The 27,560-nt window shown below is 35.3% G+C and overlaps 1 protein-coding gene across 1 annotated transcript; it reads right to left on the reverse strand.

Moving 5' to 3' along the window:
• Nucleotides 1–2,744: 2,744 nt before the first annotated feature.
• On the reverse strand, nt 2,745–4,040 carry LOC111916123 (uncharacterized). Its single transcript, XM_023911758.3, has one exon. It carries the CDS (start codon nt 3,504–3,506, stop codon nt 3,072–3,074), a length of 435 nt encoding a protein of 144 aa, XP_023767526.1. The 5' UTR covers nt 3,507–4,040; the 3' UTR covers nt 2,745–3,071.
• Between the last annotated feature and the right edge of the window lie 23,520 nt (nt 4,041–27,560).

Below are 27,560 nucleotides of genomic sequence, written 5' to 3' on the forward strand. Positions count from 1 at the left end.
TGGCCACCTTGCATGCGTGGTCCTTTTTGCCATCTTTCTCCATTAAGGACCAATATTTCCAATAACTTCAAGGTGTTATAATTCCTTCATTCTAAGTCCGTTTCCGACAAACTTTATACCTACGAAAAGGTGGCGAGAAGCCCTACGCTCCTAACTACACACCCAAGCCTTAAAACCTTTAAAATAAAACCTGGGACCCATAAAAGACCGAATCGCTTATACCCTGGGCCTCCGAAACCACAATCGAAGTACTTTTCAAAACGGGGTGTTACAGTAGTGGACCATCCCTCAGTCAAACCTAACTTTGACATGCTCACATTTAATGTATCCATGTCAGATTCAAGTTCCATACCTCCTCCACTTCTAAATAGATCATATGCTTGTAACTCATCTGTGCGACTAGGAAAAGTATTAAGGTATAAATACTCCTGCATGATCTTCTGAATAGATCATAATTAATTAAACCTGCTAAAAGCTCATCTTCTTCTGGTAACAAGCTTCAATTGCGTAGTCTTCAAGTTCTTCTAGAAAATCATTTCCTTATAAAGATTGAAAATCATTCTCATTATTATTGTTGTGAAGAATGTTGCACTCCTGCATGTAAATTTAAGTCAATGGTATCAATATCTGCCAAGAATAAACGAATTGACAACATTTACTTTCCTAAGCTTCATCATTAAGATAAATGTGTGAGTAACTTTCTATCCTTGGGTTTAATACATTCAAGAAGTAATAATCAGTTTCAATTCTAAATGGCAGAACCAAACATAGCCTAGGATTCAAATCGCTCCCGAGTCCTGACATGAAAACTATGAAGGCAACAAAGTTTTTACCTAAATGATTGTTGTTTAAGTTGTTTATATATAAAAACTAAAGAACACTAATCCAATTAATTCAATAATCAACTACAAAACTACAAGGCTATATGTTTAAAGTTATATAAATCATTAGGACATAAAGAAGTTTGAAATGCTTAAAACTCAAATTAAAATAAACAAATATTTGTCCAAAGCATAATTGTGGTAGCTGATCCTCGAGATATTATGCTTCCACACACAAAGTTTGAAATGCTTATAACGTTAGTAGCATAAAGTAACAAATTATTATATTTAAAAGAAAGAATCGGATAATCAGTGGTAAACCACCCACAAGATCAATAAGTTTTAATAAATTAACATTATCCATATCCCAAAATTTAATTAAGCAAGATAACAAATGGCAATGAAAGCTTGAAGCTTTATACTCACAACAATATAGGAGATGCATAAACTTTTTGGATTTAAACTTGTTTTTCTCTTCCAAAGCACCCAAAAGAAACCTTGATCTTCAAGCTTTAAGCGCAAAACATGGGAAAATAAGCTCCAAAGGTGAAGAGAATCTTAAATCAAGGTAGAGGAGGCTATGGTTTCGTTGGGATCTCATTAAGGAGTAATGGAGGCTGAGAATAAGCTAACCCTAGAGGTTAATGGTGCTTAAATAGCCTCCAAAACCCTAAAAAACATGTCAGCCCATGGGCCCGGCGCGTCACACCCTTAATAGGCTCCCAGTGCCCCCCTTGCGAATAAATCAAGTTTTTAGTTTTCAGATTTTAGCAAATCGATCAAATTAAAAACCAGATTAAATTACGTACTGGGAAATGGATGTTACATGTCACCTAAAAGGGTGAGTACGCCTTTTCTACTGACTTTTAAGTGAGTTTGAATCACTTGATTGACCAAAAAAGATATATGGAATTGGGTTTGATGCAAACCCTATATTTGAAACTCAATCCTATCACATAAGATTTTACGTGGCTTCCATATCACAATATTGTAATGTCATTTATTTGGTAACCTGCTGGATTGATGATAACCGGTCAATTGATTTAGACGCGAGTTTGTAAGGATCTTCATTTATAGGGGTCTTCATATATTTGTTATACAAATAAATCGACCTTGTAGGGGTATTCATTTATTTGTTGTATAAATTGACTTTGTGAGGGTATTCATTTTATCATTTATTTGTTGTATAAATCAACTTTGTAAGGGTGTCGTGTACTTGTTGTACAAATCACGCTTCTAAACCACAATAACATTTCGTGAAAGGGTGACTATATCTTTTTTTGCTGACTTGTAAGTGAGTTTGAACAATTGGATCGACCTTCATTTATTTTTTGTACAAATTGAGCTTCTTAACCACAATAACATTTTCTGGATCGGTCAATTGGTTGATATTAAAAAAAAATGTAAATATAATAACATAATTGAGAAAAAAAAACTCGGTGTCAAAATCAAAATTATATGGTAATATAATGATTTTCTTGCAATTTGAAACTTTGTGTCAAAATCGAAACTTTGATAAACTTAATGACTTTATTGCAATTGAGAAAAATGATTATCGGAAAACAAATAGAACCAGTCATTTGGTTGATATTACAACAAAATTGTAACTATAGTGACATAACTGAAAAAAAATAACTCGGTGTAAAAATCAAAATTTGTAGTAATATAGACTTTTTTGCAATTTGCCAATAACAATGAGCTGGAGATCTTTTAAAATGTATTTTCAATACTAACACCTTTTGAATTGTTTCAAAAAATTAGAATATAATATGAATTTGTTCAGTAGAATCCCACACGTTATCATCCAAATGCAAAAACAATGCAATATCAAGATTCAACCCTCAAGATAGTCAACTGATCATGTGACTTATAGGGTCAAAAGCAAAAGAACACAAAAGAATTTAAACAAAAACAAATCATCAATGAAAGAAATTTCATATATTTATATCTAGAAATCGAAAATTTTACATTGAAGATGAACATATGAACGCAACAAGATCAATCTTTGCTGTTTAAACATTAAAAAAAAAAAAAGCAAATTAGAAGTCACCCATGATTTACTCTAATCACAATCAACAAATATGTGCTCCTACAAATCAAACAAGAACAAAAACGATCTTCACCAACCTCCATTAATGGTAGCCATTCTTCAAACATCACCAAAAACGATGGTCCAAGCTGCAGTATCGATTCATGAACAAATTCAAGAATGAATTCAAGAACAGGTTTTGAACACGATTATGTATTTGCCTAATCATATTTTTCTCTCCAACTGTACACAAGAAACAACACCCACGAAAGTGCCAAAACAAAATCACCTAGAACGAGCCTGAGCCAATCACGACCAAGCTCTTCAAGCTTCCTCTCAAAATATATCCTCCAAACTGCCATCGCAATATGAAGAAGAACACACCCTTTAGCAAAAAAGCTCTGAAAATCCCTATCTTTCACAAATGCCACCATGAATAGGAGAATTCCAACAGCAAATAAAAGCAGACCCGAGAACGAATCAGAGGTTTTGATCAACAATTGGTCATGGGGTGTTGATCCCAATAGCTTAATTGCAGTTTCATTGCCATGACTGAATGCAAAAACCTCATGGCTATAGAACATCATTAGGGTTCCACAACTTAAAGCCACTACAGAGTAGATTAAGCATATCGAGCAAAAGCCTGATGATCCCATATTAAATAACACAAAATTTGACTACTTTAGCTCGCAAATCTTCGATTAAATCAATGCTAAAGAGAACCCATTTCGGATAAGATCGATTAACCAACCCTAATTTAACAAACGCCATAAAAAACTAAAAAACCCCATTTTTATCAGAACTAGTAAACCCTAACGGAAAAACACAACGAAATTCATCGTCAACAACATAAATTGATAAAAACCCAGAAAAAAATTAAACACAGATCAACAGATATTAGCGAAAGGGATAACACCCAATCAAATTCAACCTTCTACGACTCCGAAATGATGATGAATTACAAGAACCCTAATCAACGATCGATCTTTTCTGGAAATCAACAGAGCCCACAAAGGAAAGTTGAAATACTAACCGTGTAAACCTAAAAATCGAAATTAATCACCTGGAAATATTGATAGATTGAGAAAGGGTTTATAGAAGAAAGAAAGAAAGAAGGATTGAAGGCGAAGTATGGAGGGTTGTTTATTATTGCCGACAGTCGACAGCGATGATGGTGGGGTGCTTCTCTTAATCTCTTAAAAGGATATAAATTTTTAAGATATTTGATTGTCGACGATAGTGCCAAGATGTCATCATGCTGCTACACTGCATTAAACACTTGTACTATGTTTATAAACGATTGTACAATGTGATGCATCAAGGACTTGAATCACGTGCATAAAAGGTTGTATATATTATTATTCTATAAATAATAGCTACTTGTGAACCAAACAAACCCAGATCCAACATACTCTTTGTAATTAATCTACATTTATCCATTTTTTTTATAGGAATTTACAACTGTGGTCCATGTGGTATATATCTTTTTGTATAAATGCTTTTAGTTTTTGAAATTAAACATTACTGATCTTTATAATTGGTAAATCTATCATTTTTGGTCCTCTAGCCTAACATTGTCAAACTTTTATATTAACTTTAATGTAAAGTTTTGGTAAATCTATCATTTTTTGTCCTCTAGACTAACATTGTTAAACTTTTATATTAACTTTAATGTAAAATGATGTCGTTGGCAGCTTCATCGCCACCCACATTATCGGTCGACATATATGTTTATACATCGTTCATATCTCAGCCAGCCGACATCACTGATATCTCTTTCTCGGTCGCATGCAACACAGGGGTGGACGTAGGAATACATACTATGTGTTGTCGATGTTGAAGTCGATGTTGCTAGTGTAGGAAAAATAGGTAAAAGAAAAACGAAAGTTTTTCGATTGTGTATAAGAAAAGTAGGTGTTCCCGGTGCCACATCGGGACACCAAACAAAACCGCCATTGATGCAACATCGGTCGCTACATGGATCTCTCTCTCTCTCTCAAAAGTAGGGTGGTGGAAGATGGAAACGATCACGGCTGGACTAGCTGGTAACCATCAAGGGTTTCGATTCAGGTTCAATTTAGGATCAAATTCAGATTTGTGTTTAATTTCACATGTTTGATTTGCTTGTTTTAGGATAAATTCATGATTTCAATTTGTTTATTTCAAATTTGAGTTGCATGTGGTTATAAATGATGGCGGTCGTACGGTGAGCAAAATACCCACTGGAACTGAACCAAAATGGAACCGAAATCAATTGAGAGTCGAATATATAATTCCGTTCGGTTTACGTTTCATTTATATTCATAATTTTGGTTTTTAGTTTTTCAATTTTTGTTTAGCTCAGTCCGATTGCGGACCCTGACAACTAGGAATAAGCAAAATACTTATTAGAATCAAACCTGACCTAAACCGGAACCGATTGGGAACCAAAAATGTAATTCAACTTAGTTCTTGGTTCTACCATATCCATAAATTCGATTTTTGGTTTATAGGTTCCAAAACCGAGCTCACCCTTAAGTGATGGCAGTGAAAATGATGATGGTGTTGGTGGTGATATACAATGGTGTTAGTGGTATACGGTGATGACGGTTATATACTGTAATTTATTTTAATACTAATTATGAAAAACAAGAAAAAATAAAATCAATATAGAAGTATTTTAATCACTTCATATGCACTTGACAATAAGACATTGACAGTAGTAGCTATGATAGAGACAAAGCTGAGTGATTTATAAAGCATTAGAATCACTGCTATCAAATTTCCAAAACTGTGGTCAAACTTGCCGGTTGTCGTATATCATAGGGATCAAATTTGTAATTTACTCTACAATTTTCGAAAAGTCATACCGTTTTAGGATCGACAGTATATGACTGGGTCATAAAGCTAGAGATTGAAATCGTACTGAATTAATAAAAAGGAAAATAAAACAATGTAAACAAAAAATTAGAGTTTCCATAAAAGGAAAATGATATGCGCTTTGACATTATCAAATTATTTTACTTTGTAATATATTCTAAAGCAGTTTGATTTTTTTATTATATTTTGGAAAAATTGCTTTTTTATTTACTAAACAATAAAGGAAAAGAGGCACCATTAAAATTAAAGTTATGGTAAATAAAAAGCTTTATTGGAAAATCAATTCCAGAAAAGTCAACATTGCAATGATCATCTCTGTTCCTTTTTACAACTGCCATAAAACTCAAAAAAGAGTGTCTTATCATATTTAACTTAAATTTGACGAAATTGCAAAAATATCATCATATATAATTTAAATTTGTCAAAATTGCAAAAATGGTTTTTATGGTTTGTGATTTCTTTTTGCTAAAGTCCGAACTTTGGAATAGTTGTAAGTTTGGTCCTTGCCCTAGTTTACTTGCCGAACATATCAAAATTAAAAAGTTTGTCTTACCCTTTTATATATTTTATTTCCAAAATTTTCTTTTAATATTTTAGTATTATGAGTAAATCACACCATTAGTTATTCGAGTACGTGCCAAAATACACGTTTGGTCTTAATTTTCAAAAATTAATTCGGACCGTCCCTCGTTTGGTTTAACCCTGCATGCTTCATCCCTCAAACATTATTTTATTGAGTCCATTCCAAAACTGAAATGATGATAATACCCTTGTGTTTTCATTTTTCAATTAATTTAAGGCATTTATTATTATTATCAATTAAAAAAAATAGAGGCCCTTCACTTTCACCACCCTCCCGTTTGTCAATAATCAGAAACAAACACACAGACTCGATAAGACCCAAATCATAAACAAACACAAAGAAGAGGCCCAAATCGCCAGCTAGTCACTGGCCAACACCATCGTCACTACCTCTGACAAACCTTTTCTCTTCATTTATCACCATCTCGAGCCAACTTTGTCACCCTCGCTCACATCCCAACCATCAACGTTGAAGCCACTTCCATCGGCATTTGAAGTCGACGTCTCGCTGAAGAAAGTGACCTCGTAGAGTCGTCATCACTACATGTATGCTTAAACCATTTGTGTTGTGATCCGTCATCGTCATCATCAATCCCGCTAAAACCTAATGTCGCCTGAAACCTAACTATCGTCACCTTCATTCGAAACTTTAGATTTGAGCTGATGGTTATGTTATATCTACAATGGTGGTGATTGTGACTCTTCCAGATACACATCAGAAAAAAGGAAGGGATACTACGACAATCTTGGGTTTGGGTTTTGACACTTCAGATGGTGACGATGATTTAGGGTTTGGGTCTACCCGTCTCTTCTTCTTCTCTGACCATTCGAACATGATACGAATGGTAAGAGGTAAAAGATCCTTATCCCATTTCCTACCGGTTTTCGTCGATATGTCCTTTCTTTTCAGTCTAGATTCATTGGAAAAATGGAGTTCTTAAAGAGAGAAAGGGGAACAAGGGATATAATGGTGAAGTTCTTAGAGAAAAAAAATGGTGTTCTTCCTTTTTCCGTCCAAAGTCGTTGGAGATGTTTCGGGGTCACCGAAGTATTGGAGCTAGTGGTTGACGATAGAGGTGGTGGTGTTGGTCAATGGCAATGGTGAAAATGGTGAAGGGACCATATATTAAATTAAACAAATTTTTAATGGATTAATAATTAATAATTAATAATCAACAAATAAATCAAAACGGAAATAAATAAGGGTAAAATGGTATTTTTATGTCCGGAGAGATGAAGTGTGTAAATTTTAAACTAACGAGGGACGATACGAGTTAACTTTTTTAAAATAGGGCTAAACGTGTCTTTTGGCACCTGCACGAAGGACGAATGATGTAATTTACCTTAATACTATTAGGGCGTGTTCGGCAAAACTAGTTGGTAGCGGGTAGCGTTTGATTTTGGAGAATTTTGTTGAAGCTACTCCATGTAGATTTTGATTTTGGAGCGTTTTGTTTAGGTTAAAAGCTAAACATTGTTGTCGCCGGACGAGACTTTTTCTTTTTTACTAACGTTTTCTTAAAAGCTAAAAGTTAGAAGCTCTCAAACGTTGCATGACGAACACACTCTTAATGTAAAATGGGCCTACAAGCTCTCTCTCTCTCTCTCTCTCTCTCCCTCTCCCTCTCTTTCTCTCTTTCTCTCTCTCTCTCTCTCAACAATGGCGTCATGCTTCAGCCGAATTTATTGGAACTGCTTAGAAAAAATTAGCAAATGAATCCAAAACATTGTTTTTCTAGAAATCCATAAAACAAATCTCATATCAAATCCTTAATTTTCTTCATCAATATATAAACTTTCTTTAGGTTTAGTCATAGAAAAATCCTTCATGTGAACTTCCTTGATTCCATCCAACCTTGCTCTGATATCCCTCTACTTTCTCCATGTCCCTCTCTCTCTCTAATCCAATTTGAAATATATTAGCTTTTTATGTTATTTTCTTTTCTGACAAAGCAAAATGTTCCAATGATATTGATATGCATATGTGCCTTATAAAGGAGGAGAGAGTCATTCACTTCCAACCAGTAACAGATCTAGGCCCTTTAAGTGGGGTGCATTGACCCCACTTGGAGGTGGGCCCCATAATTTTTACTACTAAGTAGACCTCCAAAAATCTAATTTTTACGAAAAATCCCCTCTTTGGCACATACTTTTACATTAAATACCCTCTTTGAAAAAAATTTACTTCAAAACCCAAAATACGTTAAATTTTCAGAATTTTATAATTTTTATATTTTTTGGACCCCGATTAGATTTGGTTCTGGATCCGCCACTGCTCCCAACCCATTGAACCCACTGTCACATCAATTTTTTTTCATTTTTCTTCATCTTTCCCAACCCACTACACACATATACCCTATCTTTTTTAACTCACTTAACCCATTCAATTAAAAAAAATTACAAAACAATCAAGGTAAGATCTTAATTAGCAATAGAGTTACTGCCGGTACCAATCCTTCTTCAGCGGGTTGTTTAATTGATTTCACTAACCCACTTCATCCTCTCTCTACTTTTTCTCTCTCATTTTCTCTTGTACCATGTGTTTTAAAACTTGTACATTAGTTGTTTTGTATTTTTTTTTAATCGAGTGAGTTGAGTAGGTTGAGAAAGATATGATTTCTGTGTTTTGTGGGTTGAAAAAGATGAAAAAAATTGATATGACAGTAGGTTTAGTGGGTTAGGAAAGAATGACTCCCTCCTCCCTAAATACTAAAGGGATTTATAGAACTGGGATTTGTGATAAGATTCGTCTTCTTAAAACTTCAACCATCAACTTGTGTTTGGAAAACCTTATGTTGCTATACCTTGTTGAAGCTCGAGAAAATAAAACTTTTTATGGGAAAATCTTGAAAGAAAGTGGAGTTAAAAAGATGAGAGAGAGATGTATATTGTGGGGTGGGGTTGTGGGCCATTTTATATTTAATGATAATATAATTAAAAGAAAAGAAATAAAATAAATTAGTCTTTTTGATTTATTTCGCATAAACTAGACCAAAAAAATATGCAATGCACAATTTTTTAAAGTTTGGACTTTAACTAAAGAAAATAACAAACTATTTGGACGAATTTTATAATTTTATCTATAAAATTTGAAGGCCTTTGTCACTTTGTGATGCTGTTTAAATTTGATGGACTGAAAGCCTTATTCGATGCTTTATTTTGATTTTTTTTAATGAACTTTAATATAATGAAAGCCTTATTCTTATTCGATGCTTCATTTTGAATTTTGTTTTTTTATTTGGTCTTTGTTTAAACAAAAATAGATTGATTCGATTACTTAACAAAAAAAAAAGAGATTTGTTTATGCTTTGTTTATGATAACGTATGACACTTTTGAGAGCTTGCTGTGACATCCTCAATTTCACGGCCAGAAAATACCGATTTGTTTATGCTTTGTTTTATAAATTAGAGTAATCGTTTAAAGAAAACGGTTGCGGAAATTTGTTCCCAAAACAAGATATGATAATAACTTATCAAAACATTTCTCAAAGAGAATGTATTTTTATTTAATAATAAAACCTCGGGATGTCATGTTCGATACAGACCAAAAGCATAAACAATATAAAATAGACCTTACAATAGTTATTTATAACTACTGATCTATAATCCAAAATCTCTCGTCAAGTCCATCAACTTATACCCTTGTGTCATTACCTGTAATGCAAAGAAAACTGAGTGGCTCAGGCTTAGGAGCCTAGTGAGCATATAGGATTTTCAACCCACAAATATACATAATATATTATATTCAATCATCAAACAATCAACCCAAATACCAATCCGCATTATCTCCTTTATTTCTTAAGGTTTACCCTAAGAACCAATTATCATTCATTCATTCATTCCTAAGGATTTACCTAAGGAATTGACACGAAGTCTATTGCTGCCAAAGTTTATCTATCAGATACTAATTCTATAGCTATCAGGCGCTAACTCCATAGTCACCAAGGTTTACTCAACAGGCACGAATTCACATCGTCACCAAGGTTTATCAAATAGGCGCTAACTCCATAGTCACCAAGGTCTATCAAATAGACCCTAACTCCATAGTCACCAAGGTTTATATAATAGGCGCTAACTCCATAGTCACCAAGGTTTATACAATAGGCGCTAACTCCATAGTCACCAAGGTTTATACAATAGGCACTATGTCTCATAGTTGCCACTATTTCATCTACTCATGTTCTACCCAACATATTTTGTAGATATAAAATACATATATAGTTTGAATCATTTAACACCCGTATAAAAACATCAATTCTAAGCCCATCTCAAATAGACAAATAATATATAACACATATAACGTATTTCATAGCTAATACTTTATATTTATGTGTTAGAAGAAAGTAACCACACACTCACTTGATCAAAAGATGATCGGACAACTCAAAGGCTTGTAGAAGTAGTATTCTTCAGTAGATCTGGAAGATCTTCTAAAAAATTGGCTTCTCGCGGGCAGAGCTTCGGCTCGGGAATTTCACTTCCCGGGATCGTCAGGGCTTCGGGACTTGCTTCGGGTCTCGGGAATGATACCGGGGCTTCAGGATATTTCTTACACAAAAAACGAGGTAAAACGGGAGAGAGAGAAGAGAAAATGAGCAAGAAGGCCGACTGCCCTCGCAAGGTATTTATAGGGCTGAACCCTTGCATTACGCTGGGCGTAATGCTTAGCTACGCGGGGCGTAGTGCCAACAAATTTCATCGCTTACGTATGAGAGGCACTTGAGTCCGAGGGGTTCATGCACCGGGGTACACTGGGCGTACTTCGGATAAGATCAATGACTCTTTCGGATATACATCCGAATTAAAGATTAAATATATATTTTTATTATTTAATAAACTTCAAAAATTCATATCTTCCTCATACGAACTTTTTTTTCGACGTTCTTTATATCCACGCGTAAGTGAGACTACGCTCTACAACTTTCGTTTAGACTCCATCGGCTAATTTTGAATTTATTTTTAGTAGGTCGGGACAAGAAAACTCAGTTATAAATTCATAACTTCTTCATCCGACGTCCGTTTTTGTCTGTCTTTTCATCGTTGCACTACTAATGACGAGATCTTCAACTCTTGTTTAGATTGTTTCGGCTAAAAACCGCTCGATCACAAATCGAGTATTTGGGTTGCATACCGCTAAGTCGAAACTTAGAAAAATCATAACTTCGTCATACGAAGTCAGATTTGGACGTTATTTTTATGCACGCTCACGGTTTAACGAACTCTACGACTTTTGTTTAGATCGCTAAGGATAAATATCGCTCTAATGTAAATTCACTTTTTACGTCATTCAGCGTCGTGTCGGTTCTGTCGCGAAACTTCGACGGGTCATAACTTCTTCGTTATAACTCGGATTTCAGTGTTCTTTATATGTACGGAATCCTTGTAACATATACTACAACTTAGTTAAGATTATTCCTTCAAAATAATCTTCTATCAAAAAGTCATTTTTGACGCTTATTGTCCTTAAATTGACCAACCTTAATCTACGGGCGTTACAATTATCTCCCCCTTAGGATGATTACGTCCCAGAATCATCAATGAAATAGGATTCGTATACTGACTCCATATGTTATCTCTCCATCCTAAGTAATAACCGTGATACCCAATCTTTCATCTGCTCTTCATACTATGTTGGACTTTCAATCGTAACCTTCAAGTTACAAAATAAATCCTTACTGTGGACTCCTTCTTCTTCTCAGGATAAATACATTCTTTTATCTATTGTAATAGACCGATGGGTCATGTCCTGATGACCTCTCATCGTATTCGGACTTAATTTGATATGACCACTAGGGTCGGAATAACAACCATCTTACTAGTCATTACCGAAACAATGGTAATGACATGCTTGAATAAAACGGAAACAATTACTAGCTTCTTGGTAACCTTGCGACTTTCCCTGATCTAAGTGCGAGTCCTGTGCTTCCGGTAGTATAGATCTCTACTACCATTCACACCTACTCATACTCGTCCCAAGTATTGTCTCGCAGTCAACCAAGTCACCATACATAAATCATATAATCATTCAACACATCAGATAACAAAACTAGGGTTTATATTATTTCTTGAAACTATTACACAAAAGTTCAAGTTCACCCTATACTATGCCTCTAACAGGCTATACTTCCTGATACAAACTTTATATATTAATATGAAGTCTTCATCTTTTAATCCTCCCATCTTTTTCTGCTTCGTCGAGGAGCATGTGGAATGCCCTCGGCTGTGGCGGTGTGTCTTTCTTTGGGCAGTCTTTAGAAATATGCCCTTCTTCGTTACATCTGTAGCACACATTCTTGATAGGCTCACACTTGTTAGCGTAATGCCCTGTCTTCCCACATTTGTAGCAAGTCATCTCCTCACTACATTTCCCGAAGTGTTTCTTTTTACACTTCTCACACCACTTAGCTTCATCTCTTCACCCAGATTTCGAGAACTTACTTTCTTTGTTGATCATTGAAGATCCTTCATGTTTCCTTTTCTCCCCAACTTCAGCTCTTTCCATACCCTTTTCCCTTATTTGGGTCTCAACATTCTTGGCTGCCCAGATGGCGACTTTCAGTGTGGTTGCTTGCTTGACTATCGGACCAAAGTCCGCTGGTAATCCATTGGCAAACTTGTTGACCTTGGAAAGTTCAGTTGGAATTGGGTATGGAATAAGCTTCATCTTCTCCGTAAATCTTGTAGCGTATTCAGTGACGCTCAATTTTCCCTTATTTAGATTCTGGAACTCATTGTTGATTTCCAGAAGATCCTGCTCAGAGCAATATTGCATTTTCATTTGCACCACAAACTCTTCCCAAGGCATCTTGCTAGCTTCCCCCTTCGGCATCGAACCGGCCAGTAACTTCCACCAGCTCAGTACTCCAGATTTTAACAGAGGAATTGCAAGAGCGGTCTTCTGTCTGTTGCTACACTCACAACTTTCAAACATTGTCTCCATCTCGGAGATCCATTCCATGACTTGCACCGGTGTTAGGCTCCCAGAAAGACACAGTGGTTTGGATGCCATGAAATCCTTGTACTTGCATCCACGTCCATCATTTCCTCCATCCTGGTTGTTTCAGCAAACTATTGGTGGGTTGTCTTGACAAACGGTCCCACTATAGTTCCCTTCTTCTGACTGCCCCTCATTCAACTCAGGCTGTTCAACTGGTATTGAGGGTTCACTCCTGTTGTTCAGAACCAATTGTCTCATTTCCTCCTTTTGTGCAGCCATCATGGCTTGAATCATGGTTCGCATTCTAGCCATTGTGATTGGTTCAAGTGTTGCTGCCACCACAGCCACTCGCTCAACCACAGGTGGTTGATTCCTGTTTTCGTTCACGTTTCTAGCTCCACTCCTGGTAGATATTCAAATCATCCTTATGAATCTGAAACGTTTACATGCTAGTTCTAATACCGTAGTCGTACGCTTAGAATCCTAAACACATAAGGTTTCCCGATCCGATCGACAACAAACCATAGATCCGAACAAATAATATCATATATGGCAACATTTAACATTTAGCACATAAAAGAATTATAGGCAACTTTCCTAAAATATACTAGTGCTCGTGTCTTAAAATATGGTAAACACTCATCTCAAAATCATCGCTTAGTATTCTAAATTTAAGTCTAGAAATCCTACAAATTCCTAGTTCGCTTAAACTAATGCTCTGATAAAATTATGACATCCCCAATTTCACAGCCAGAAAAGACCGATTTGTTTATGCTTTGTTTTATAAATTAGAGTAATAGTTCAAAGAAAACGGTTGCGGAATTTGTTCCCAAAACAAGATATGATAATAACTTATCAAAACATTTCTCAAAGAGAATGTATTTTTATTTAATAATAAAACCTCGGGATGTCATGTTCCGATACAGAACAAAAGCATAAACAATATAAAAGAGACCTTACAACAGTTATTTATAAATACTGATCTATAATCCAAAATCTCTTGTCAAGTTCATCAACTTATACCCTTGTACCATTACCTGTAATGCAAAGAAAACTGAGTGGGTCAGGCTTGGGAGCCTGGTGAGCATATAGGGTTTTCAACCCACAAATATACATAATATATTATATTCAATCATCAAACAATCAAACCAAATACCCATCCCCATTATCTCCTTTATTTCTTAAGGTTTACCCTAAGAACCAATTATCATTCATTCATTCCTAAGGATTTACCTAAGGAATTGGCACGAAGTCCATTGCTGCCAAAGTTTATCTATCAGATACAAATTCTATAGCTATCAAGTGCTAACTCCATAGTCACCAATGTTTACTTAACAGGCATAAAGTCACATCGTCACCAAGGTTTATCAAATAGGTGCTAACTCCATAGTCACCACCGTTTATCAAATAGACGCTAACTCCATAGTCACCAAGGTTTATACAATAGGCGCTAACTCCATAGTCACCAAGGTTTATACAATAGGCACTATGTCTCATAGTTGCCACTATTTCATCTACCCATGTTCGACCCAACATATTTTGTAGATATAAAATACATATATAGTTTGAATCATTTAACACCCGTATAAAAACATCAATTCCAAGCCCATCTCAAATAGACAAATAATATATAACACATAGCACGTATTTCATAGCTAATACTTTATATTTATGTGTTAGAAGAAAGTAACCACACACTCAGTCAATCAGAAGACGATCAGACAGCTCTAAGGCTTGTAGAAGTAGTATTCTTCGGTAGATCTGGAAGATCTTCTCAAAAATTGGCTTCTCGCGGGTAGAGCTTCGGCTCGGGAATTTCACTTCTCGGGATCTTCGGGGCTTCGGGTCTCGGGAATGATATCGGGGCTTCGGGATATTTTTTACAAGAAAAACGAGGTAAAGCAGGAGAGAGAGAAGTGTAAATAAGAAAGAAGGTCGGCTGCCCTCGCGAGGTATTTATAGGGCTGAACCCTCGCATTACGCTGGGCGTAATGCTTAGCTACGCGGGGCATAGTGCCAAAAAACATCATTGCTTACGTATGCGAGGCACTCGATTCCAAGGGGTTCATGCACCGAGGTACGCTGGGCGTACTTCGGATAAGATCAATGACTCTTTCAGATATACATCCGAATTAAAGATTAAATATATATTTTTATTATTTAATAAACTTCAAAAATTCATATCTTCCTCATACGAACTTCGTTTTCAATGTTCTTTATATCCACACGTAGGTGAGACTACGCTCTCCAGCTTTCGTTTAGACTCCATCCGCTAATTTTGAATTTAGTTTTATTATTTATTTTTAGTAGGCCGGGACCGGAAAACTCCGTTATAAATTCATAACTTCTTCGTTCGACGTCCGTTTTCGTCTGTCTTTTTATCGTTGAACTACTAATGACGAGATCTTCGATTCTCGTTTAGATTGTTTCAGCTAAAAACCGCTCGATCACAAATCGAGTATTCGGCCTGCATACCGCTAAGTCGAAACTTAGAAAAATCATAACTTCCTCATACGAAGTCAGATTTGGACGTTATTTTTATGCAAGCTCATGGTTTAACGAAATCTACGACTTTCGTTTAGATCGCTAAGGCTAAATATCGCTCTAACATAAATTCACTTTTTACGTCATTCAGCGACGTTTCGGTTCTGTCGCGAAACTTCGACGGTTCATAACTTCGTTATAACTTGGATTTCAGTGTTCTTTATATGTACGAAATCCTTGTAACATATACTACAACTTAGTTAAGATTATTCCTTCAAAATAATCTTCCATCAAAAAGTCATTTTTGACGCTTATTGTCCTTAAATTGACTAGCCCTAATCTACGGGCGTTACACTTGCCAATGTGTGTGGCGAGGATTGTGCATGAATTGTGAAAGTTTGTTATTAGAAAAGGAGATATCGGGACGAGTAAAGGCAAGATATTGTAAGGATCCGACTAGTTTGCAATACGGAGTGGCATCAACAGTAGGAGATTGATCATTGAGAGATAGAGGTTCAGTTGCACTTAGTGGGGTAGTGACATATTTTGCACCCTCCATGTGAAATTGACTTAGAATGTCTTGGATATGACGATGTTGGGAAAGAAAGAGACCCGTGGGGGTTGGAATGACTTCAACTCCAAGAAAGTGATGTAGCATTCCAAGATCTTTGAGAGAAAATTTAGTATTTAAGGCTTTGACGAAGTGATCAAGGAAGTTGGAGTTGTTACTGGTGAGCACAATATCATCTACATAGACCATGAAATAACACGTAACATTGTGCTGGTTGTAAATGAATAAGGAAGCATCTTCTAGGGATTTCGTGAACCCAAAATGAAGAAGGAAGGTAGTGAGCTCGATGTACCAAGCTCGTGGAGCTTGTTTGAGACCGTAAATGGATTTTTTTAGTTTGAAAATGTGGTTTGGGTATTGAGGATGAGCATATCCAGGTGGTTGAAACATAAAGACTTCTTCATGAAGCGTCCCATGAAGGAAAGCATTATTGACATTGAGTTGTTGGAGAGACCAATTGTTTGAGAGAGCTATGGAGAGAATTGTTCGAATGGTCATAGGTTTTGTAACGGGGCTGGAATTTTCGAAGTAATCTTTTCTGTATTGTTGAAGAAAACCCTTAGCAACAAATCGGGCTTTGTATTTGGATATTGACCCATCCGGATGTCGTTTTATACGGAAAACCCATTTATAGTCAATGGGTGTGTGAGAGAAGGGAGGAACTAGATCCCATGTTTGATTTTGAAGTAGAGCATTGAACTCAGAATCCATGGCATTTCGCCATTTCGGGTCTTTGAGTGCTTGATTGTGAGTGGAGGGTTCAAGTGTAGGGGGTATAGGGTGTAATGTAGTAGTGCTGATAAGATTGTCATTGTAGTATTTTTTTTTGTTTGGTTTTCTGGTTCGGTGTGAATGAGAGTTAGTTGGAGCTGCTGGTGGAGAAAGGTTTTCTGGAAATGGTTCTGGAGACAGTGGTTGCGGGGATATTGGTTGTGGGGATGGTGGTGGGGAGTGAGGTTCTAGTTGAGGGGTAGGTTCTGGTATTATGCGAGTAATAGTAGGCTGTGGACAGCAAGGTGCTGGTTGGGTTAGAGTTTGGCTATTGGTGATAGAAGGGGTGATCCGGCAAAAGGAGTCGGATGTATAATGTAGCAAAGGTCTCGGTTTGGTATGGATAAACATGTTCAATGAATTCAACATAGCGGGAGTGGTAGAGATGATGGGAAGTGGGCTCATAACATTTGTAGGCTGATTTGGATGAAGAATAGCCTAGGAAAATACATTTGGCAGATCTTGGGTGCAGTTTGGATGAAGAATAGGGTCTTAACCATGGATAATAAAGGCAACCAAAGGGCTTGAGTTTTTGATAGGTGGGTTCGATGTTATGAAGTTTTTCATATGGAGATTTAAAATGGAGGATGGGTGTGGGCAGACAATTGATAAGATGGACTGCAGTTTGGAAGGCATGAGTCCAAAATGTGAGAAGTAAATTAGCATGATGAAGAAGAGAAAGACTAGTTTCAACAATGTGTATATGACTTCTTTCTGCAATGCCATTTTGCTCAGGGGCGTGAGGAGGGGTAGTAAAGTGAGAGATGCCATTTTGTTGAAGATAGGAGGTGAGTTTAATGTATTCACCACCATTGTCGGTGAATAGAGAAACTAGTGGAATGTTATAGTATTTTTCAACAAGTGTACGAAATTGAGGGAATAAAGTAGAAACATCAGATTTGTGTTTCATGGGATATAGCTAGATGTAGCATGAGTAATAATCAAAAAAGGTGACATAATAAGTGAAACCATCATTAGATAGTTGAACAGGACCCCATACATCAGAATATACAAGTTGTAATGGTTTGGATACTTGAAAAGAATTAGAACCAAAAGGTATTTTATGAATTTTATTGATAGAGCATGAATCACAATGAAACGAATCAGCTGAATTGTTATTACAAGATAAACCTAAACGACCTAGAAGCATTTTGAGAACTTTGATTGACGAATGTTCGAGCTTGTGATGCCAGGAACAAAGAGATTGAGCTGAAGTGGCTGTTAAATTTATTCTTGGAAGGTTTTGAAGTGAGCAAATTGCTGCATAGTAAATATCATTGATGTTCACCCCCCCCCCCCCCCCCCCCCCCCGCATGAGAATTCTACTCGTGCGCAGATCCTTGACAAGAAAGAAAAATGGGAAAAATTCAACAGAGACATTGTTAGATTTGCAAAGTTTTGCAACAGAAATAAGATTGCTACGTAATTGAGGAACAAAAAGGACATTGTTCAGGGTTAATGGACGAGAGGAAGTAGGAAGAGTGGAATGACCAGTATGAGAGATAGATAGAGTTTTACCATTGCCTAGCACAATTTCATCAGGTCCTCTATATTCAGATAGGGTGTGAAACGACGCGGGATTGAATACAACATGATGAGATGCGCTACTATCGAACATCCAGGGTGGTGTGGAGGAAATCTGACTTGCAGAGGTTGTGTTGACCATCGGGATTTGTGGAGAGGTCATGGAGATAGTTATGTTGTTTTCTTTAAGAAACCGAGCTAATTTCCTGCACGCTTTGGTCTCATGGCCAGGGATATTATAGTATTGACAATAAGTGGCAATCCTAGTACCTTTCTGATTGTTGTTACCTCCATTGAATTGATTAGGCGGACGAGATGGACGGGAACCTGGATTGTTGGTCCTATTGAAGTTTTGGTTGTCATAATTGGACTTTGGTGAATATTGATTGGAGTGTGTTTGGGTATTGTTAATTGTGGCGATAACAGAGGGAGATTCGGTGTGTTTTAAGGTACGCTCGTGATCAATGAGTTTCTGGAACAGATCAGGAAACTTTATTGGGGTATCTCTGATTTTTAGAGCAGAAGCGATGTGAGTGTATTCATCACCAAGCTGGCCCAATATGTGAACTACCAGATCTTCTTCATCGACTGGGCTTTGGGCTAAAGCTATATCATCCGCAATGTTTTTCATGTCATGTAGGAATTCTATGATTGCGTGTGTACCTTTAGGGTTATTAGTGAGTGGTGACTTCGACAATTTTCATGGTTGCATGCGATTGCTGAGTAGTGTGGGAAGGATCGAGAATTGAGGGAAATACTCGAAGGAGCTGTTACAGCTCTGATACCATATAAAGGGTATAGTAATCTGATTGAAGTTATACATTCATTCAACAAGTTACAAGTATATATAAGGGCTGATTACAGGGGTTGAGAAGTGCTATTCTACAGGAGATCAATCAGGAGCTTATCTAGACTCTGTTGACTATACATTTTAATATACAAAAGATACAAATAGAGTTAATTGTAAATGTGTTGTATTGGTGAGTTGGGCTACTATGGATCTTTGGGCTGTTGTGGATCACCATTGGATTGTATAGCCTTATACCTATTCCTAATAGACCAAAGTTTTTTAGTTCAAAGTTCATGAAATTAACTCAGTTTGATCGTGACTACCTCGATAACTCCTTCTCCATTGATGAAATTAAATCACTTGTTTGGAGTTGTGGACTCGTGGTAGTGAAAAAGCACCGGACGAGATGGATTCATGTTTAAAATCTTAAAGTATTATTGGGAAGCTATTAAACTTGATATATTTTCCTTTATCAAAAACTTTGAGGTGGTTGGACAGATTAGCAACGGTTGTAGCATCTCCTTCATATATCTTATTCCAAAATGCAAAGATAATATTTTTTTAAAAGACCATAAGCCCGTAAATTTAATTAGATGCATGTATAAAATACTATCAAAAACTCTCTCCATTAGACTTAAAATATTTATTGGAAAGGTGATTAGCCCGAAACAATCGGCATACATTGAAGGAAGAAGTATTCTTGACGGTCCGCTTGTTTTAAACGAACTACTTTCGTGGGCCAATAAAGCTAAAGAGAAAATTCTATCTTATCTTCAAAGTTGATTTCGATAAGATGTCTGACTCCCTTAATCAGAGTTTTCTTGACTCCATCATGAAGCAAATGAATTTTAGCTTGCATCGGAGAAAATGGATCGATAGTTTCTTATCTTCCTGGTAAAGTTCCCATTTTTATCAACGGATTTGCCACAAAAGAGTTTGAAGTCAAGTGTTGGCTTAGACAAAGTGATCCCCTATCCTTTTTTTTTTGTGATTACCATGAAGAGTCTTAGCATTTTGTAATGTTGAAAGTGGCGTGTGAGCAACATATCTTTCAAGGTGTTTCACTTCCTAATAGGGAGCCTATGGTATCTCATCTTTTTTATTCGGATGATATGGCTTTCACCGGCGATTGGTCGGAGTCAAACTTTATTAATCTTAATAGAATCCTTAGATGTTTTTATATTGCCTTCAGTTTAGATGTTTTTATTCGGATTATGTGGCTTTCATCGGTGATTGGTCGGAGTCAAACTTTATTAATCTTCATAAAAAGCAAGGTCTTTGGTGTTGGAGTAGAATATCCGGAGCTTTCCCGCCTTGCCAATATTCTTTGTTGTGAGCCCAACATCTTCCCATTCACTTATCTTGTGTGACAATTCCGAAAATTGTCGATCGTTAACATAACAAAATGTAAAAGACTAAATATTAGTCAATCTATGATGGAAATATAAGATTTCACATTCTGTTATTAGCGAAATCTTCCATAAACTAAAAATAAGGTGCATAAAAAGTTGAGTCATCACATCTAGATAGTTACATATTCCGAAAGTACACATCTTCCCGATCCCAGAAATATAAATTTCGTAAATATCCGAGATCATATGAATTAATTATGATTTTAATAAAATATAAAAATCTACCGCGAACAAAAAGTTACAACGTCAAAAAGGTACGAAGAGAACGGTTGACTTTAGCTAAAGTCACCAAAATGAGAATCGAAGTACTCCTCGACATAAAATCGACGAACCAAAGAACGCCAAAAAATGGACTCCATACGAGAGAGATATGATTTTCGCAAAATCATTTAAACGTATAAAAATAAAGGCTGAATATAAAGTCAAAATTCAGCCAATGCAACCTAAAGGAAAATTATAGTACTCATCGATAGCTACGTGTGGATATACCAGTGTTGCAAAACTCGGCCTACTCGACCGAGTACTCGGAATCGGCCCTCCACCGAGGCGAGTTATGTGAACTCGTAAAAAAACTCGAATTAAGTCAAACTCAGTAAAAAATCGGTCAACCTCGGTCAACATCTCTCTAACTCGAGCCTACTCAGTATTACTTGGTCTTACTCGGGCCTACTCGCTCAACAAAGTTAAACTAGGTCAAAGGGTCAAAATTGTCATAAAAAGAGAAAAATAATCAAGAATATCAAGATTAATATGTATAATACACTTAATAAGTTATTATTTAACACACACATGTGATTATATATATATATATATATATATATATATATATATATATATATATATATATAGAGAGAGAGAGAGAGAGAGAGAGGTAGGTTCAAATGTTTCTCACATCTATTGTGTGCTAGAATGCACCAATAAGAATTCAAATGTCTCTCTCTCTCTCTCTCTCTCTCTCTCTATATATATATATATATATATATATATATATATATATATATATATATATATATATATATATATATATATAGAGAGAGAGAGAGAGAGAGAGAGAGAGAGAGAGGTAGGTTCAAATGTTTCTCACATCTATTGTGTGCTAGAATGCACCAATAAGAATTGAGTAAACATTAAATGTATATTAAATGATATCCATATTTATAATTCCTTTTTATAGAAACTAATTTAATTCGTCATTAATGTCAATAATAATATTCTTTCAGAATGAATTCATATATAAAATAATAAGAGTGTATTCTAGGAGAACGAGAGTATATTCTACTAGAATACACCCTCATTTTTCATATTCCATACAAATTTATTGTATTTTAAGTGAGTGAGTCCTGAAATAATGTTATTGCTGACATAAAAACCTAGATACGAATTCATCCTGAAAGAATGTTATTGTTGACATTAATGACGAATTTAATTAATTTTCATAAGTAGAAAATTATAATTATGGATATCATTTAATATACATACAATTATGGAAACCATTTAATATCTATCATTATTTAATTAAATAATAATATAATTTTACTAAATTCCTATTGGTGCACACAATAAATGTAAAAAACACTTTAACCTAACCCTATATATATATATATATATATATATATATATATATATATATATATATATATATATAGGCTTAGGTTATTGTATTCAAAGTAATTATTGTGTTATTGTATGCATAAATATGAGCCAATCATTTTACTTATTTTAAAAAGGTAACTAATACATACTATTGAATTAAAAATAATCGAAAAATACTGTCTAATTTAACTGGAATGGTATTTTAGTCAATTAATATTAGATTTAATAAAGGAAATTTGCATATTTTAAGGGATCATTGATTCTATTAACTAGGTATGAGACCCGTATATTACACGGGTTTATTAAAAAAAATATAAACTTATAAACTTTAGTCAATTTAATAAGTTATATATATATATATATATATATATATATATATATATATATATATATATATATATATATATATGATGAATAAGTATATAAATGAATACAAAATAATACAAATTTATGTGAAAATAAGTTCAAATTGAAAAATTTACTGTTATATAAATAATGAAAATAAAAAAGGAAAACAAATATAAATAATAAAAATAAAAATAAAAAGGAAAACAAATATGATGAGACGTAAATTTGGTGGAATTTATTATAAGTTATTTTAAGAATGAATTGAATTAATTAAATAAATGATTTTCACTAAAAAATAAAATGGAACCAATAAGCAAATTACATGTGGAAAACAAATAAATCAAAAATTATGAGAAAATTACATGTGGCAATTTAAAGGAGAAGATGACATGTGACAATAAGATCTTCATTTATTAAAGAGGATTTTGAAAATCCGATTTTACAAATTATAAGATTTTTAATTCGGACATTCTGACAGAATATGTTTGAGTATGTTCAAAAATAAAAATATTCTAAAACCATAAAATAATAAAAATATTCTTGAACATATTTTTTGTAGAATAACAAATTCTCGAACTAGCAATTGAAGAATTAAAACAAAAATTATATTAATTCTTATAGAACACATGTAATAATTGCTAAGAATTACATTTATTGTTAAAGAATAAAACTAAAAAACTTTCAATTCGGGAAAAAAACATCAAAAATCTAACAAATACACTAATTTATTCTAAAAGAATAATGTTGCTAAGAGGCGTCGTTCAATTTTGTGGTCCGTTCTTCAAGCATCAGCTTCTGTGGAAACAAATCCAATGAATAAATTAGTGAGAAAATATCCATATTCCATTCCAGCGTAATTGGAATTCGTGATTCCATTTTGATAGAATTGGAATTCATTTACCAATAATTATATTAATTCGGGGCATTCTAAAAGAATATGTTCATGATTATCATAAAAAACATTCTTTTCTGATAGAATACTATAAACAAAGAAATATCATTCAGTTGAAGCATTTTAGCGAGCGCTTGGTGTGCATCAAAACAAGTTTCAATTTCCTGTAAAAATTAGACAATCAGAACAGATTCCCAATAAACCTAAGCACATCGATTCTATCAGAAAACCATTGTACCTTACATTCGTTTCTATCAGATTATCGTTAATTTATGCCTTGGAGATTGTAAATGTAAGAAATTTTGCAATGTTTCGTTCAATGTCATCATTCAAGACTGTATTTTTGAATCATCTAACAGAAGATTCCTAATTTCGTACATTTTTATTGGGGATTTCGTTTGGGATGGATCAATAAGAAAGCAGAAAATAAGAAAATCAATTTTCAGCAGTGCATTTGAAGGGTGAAGAGTCAACTAGTGGCTTGTTATTTCACTCTAGATGAACAGGAACATGTGATCGGTTTCAAGAAAGCAAGAAGAGAAAGAAGGGTGTGATCGATTAAAGAAGAGAAGAGATCCAATTTCAAGTTTAATATTGATACCTGCGATTTATTCTTGTGTGTGTGGCGTCGATAAAAGGTGGAGACAGAACAAGAGCCATATCGATTTTTGGGGACATGATTGTTGAAACAAGAACAGGAAGAACCGAAGAAGGTACACAAGGAGAGCTGCAATTTTTTTCTTATTTCCTTGGCTCATGTCGACAAATTTGCAAGAGGTGAAGGAAGGCGTGCCTATTCTCGTCGATTTTGACCTGTACTTGCGAATATGCGACGGGTCAAACGGTGGTTGTTGCCTTGCTGGTCGCTGCTTGCTATTGATTATGGAGGGAATGAGTCAATGACGGCTGGAAGAGAAGGGACGTGATTTTGGTGTCGACAAGATCCGCCGGTGACATGCAATTGATACACCTTCCCGCTTCTTGCTTCAACACTTGGCGGACCTAGGTAGATGGTGGTTTTAAAAAGCCGATGGATAGAGAAACCCTAAGTAGCTGAAGTCAATGGTTATCATAATTATAGGATATTATTTGTGGAAACTAATTATCAAATTACCTATTTACTCTTATTTATTTATTTTTATTTTAAATTTTGATTGACCCACATTTATGCATACAATAACACAATAATTACTTTAAATACCTGAACCTAGCTCTCTCTCTCTCTCTCTCTCTCTCTTTCTCTCTCTCTCTCTCTATATATATATATATATATATATATATATATATCTTAAGTTTTCAGTAATTATTTACGAAATGAGACAATTGTGTATTTTAGTTTTTATGTATTCACATGTATCTAATTTTGTTATATATTTCAATCAAATTATGATTTTGACATATATAATTTTCCTAAAAATATTTCTACATGAATTACCAAATTAGAGTACTCCCTGAGTACTCGCTACTCGGTAGTCAGCCGAGCAAGTACCGAGTAACGAGTTCTACAACCTTGGGATATATAGAACGTTGAAAAATGGAACTCATATGAAGAAGTTACGTAATTTACAAAAATTAGCATTTACAGCATGTGTAGGACGTGACGCACAAGGTTTCTAGAAGGGGGAATCGTGGACCACAAATTTGTAGACACGAGTCTAAAGGCTATTGAGGCGGCGTCAGCAGGGCGCGACACGCCCTTAGGAAAGCGCGGCGTGCCTTCCCATTTTCTGCCTATAAAAGGGCTGCAAACCCCTCTCACATGACACACCAAAATTTGATGCTTTTCTCTCGTTCCTCCTTCAAAATTTCTTCATTTATATATTTTATCTATTAGTAAGCTATACCCTCGAGCCCCCAACGCCACCAGCCGTGGTCCTAGGGTCTAGTAAAGCACATTTGAAGGGTGAGTTCACGGCCCCTTTTTTACAAATTTCAAATGTTTTACGCGGGGCGGGGGGGGGGGGGATATATGTTATAATACTACACTAGCCTACAACGTTAGGATAATATTATGCATGGTAGATACTCTGCCAAAATCTTTATAGATAACATTATGCCTAGTCGTTACGTTGGTCAACTTTATAGAAAGACATTATACCTAGCTTTTACCCTGGTTAACTTTCAAACACAACATCATATCTAGTTGTTACACTGATCAACTTTATAGGATACCATCGTACCTAGTCATTACCCTGACTAACTTTCAAACACAACATTTGTAACACCCCATTTTCGCATTTCCAATATAATTCAATACAAACCATCATTTATAAAAGTAGAGGTATAGATATATTAAGTAATCGTTATTAACATGTAGGAAACGTCAATATGATTTTCGTAGATATGTAGAACGCTTAAATCGGACTTCGTATGAAGAAGTTATGCTTCTTCGAAGTTTTGCGATTAAACTGACACGGCTCAGCGTATCGTAAAAAGTGAATTTTGGATAGGTTTCTTATTAGCCTTAGTGATCTAAACTAAAGTTGTAGTAGTCGTTAAACCGAGAGCGTGCATATAGTAAACATCCAAATCTAACTTCGCATGAGGAAGTTATGATTCTTATAAGTTTCAACCTAGTAGTATGCGGCATAGAAACCAAAATCAAGATTGGTTGATTGTTATAAAAACAATCTAAATGAGAGTCGAAGATATCATTAATAGGAGTCCATCGATATAAAGACAGCCAAAAACGGATCTCGTATAAGTGGGTTATGATTTTTGTACAAGTTTTAACAGTCTAAGCCTGTTAAAAATATAGCTTTAAAAATAAAGTGAGAATTATTCATCGAAGTCTAAGTGAAAGTTTTAGATCTCGTCAATAGTTACGTGTGGATATAAAGAACGTCGAAAATGTAGCTCGTATGTAGAAGATATGTTTTTTTAAACAGAAAATACACGTGTGCACGACACGCCCCGAAAATAGGCGTGGCGCGCTCTAACACACCACCATCTTGCCGACACATGTCACCACCAGAAAAGTGACACGTGGCATCCCAGGAACCACCCAAGTGTGCAGCACGCCTGGTAGGTGAGCACAATGCGCATCCCGAAAAATGGCTATAAATGCCTTTATAAGCCCCCATTTGTTCTTCAATCCTTTCCAAAACCCTCCTTCTAATTTCCTGAGTTATAGTCTCAAAAATTCTTAATAGTTAGGGTATTTTGATGAAGCCCGAAGGTCCCTGAGTGCCCATAATTAGTAGCTATCAGGTTGGAGTTCTGTCAGTGCAATTTCTCAGTTTTCGCTAGAAACTCTCTATAAGTTAGGCTACACTTACTATACTTAAAGTGTAACTCATAATTATAGTCATAACCGTTATTATGAACATATTATTTAGATTTATCAGTGATTCCGATTCGTTATACTGATTGATCTACTTACGGGAATGGTTTCTAGAATGGTCACGTTGGCTTGGTTGTTGGATTTTAGAAAGACTATACGCCGAAATGGTCTTGCCTCCCAACTGTCCGGACGGGCTGATCTTCATTTGATAGAACTCTCGACATTCATTGGGATTTTTTTATTAGTGATAGGTCTAGAATACGTTACCATATTCCCTTAGGATCAAATAAGTTATAGTATTATAGGCTAATACTTGGTACGCTCGTTACTCGTCAACGGGATCGTCCGGATAACTGTTAATCTTCAGAGTAACTATCCAAGTGAGTTCATCTCACTATATTGTATACTCCAGTATTTATCCATGTATGTTAGGATATATATAAACCGATAGAGTAAAGCCCATAGAGTAGGTTCTATGTGCCTGTATTTGTAGAGCTTAAAGGAGTTGCCACTATATGTTTAATATGTTTATGTATGTTAGGGTGGGACTCGTCATTTAAATTGGGTGGAGCCGATTAGGTACTTTGGGTCGAGCCCTTTATGTAGTTCGGGTGGGGCCCATTATGTTGATCGGGTGGGCCCTGTTTATATGAATGTGTTTGTA

This window comes from Lactuca sativa, chromosome 9, assembly GCF_002870075.4.
Source record: "Lactuca sativa cultivar Salinas chromosome 9, Lsat_Salinas_v11, whole genome shotgun sequence".
Classification (NCBI taxonomy): domain Eukaryota; kingdom Viridiplantae; phylum Streptophyta; class Magnoliopsida; order Asterales; family Asteraceae; genus Lactuca; species Lactuca sativa.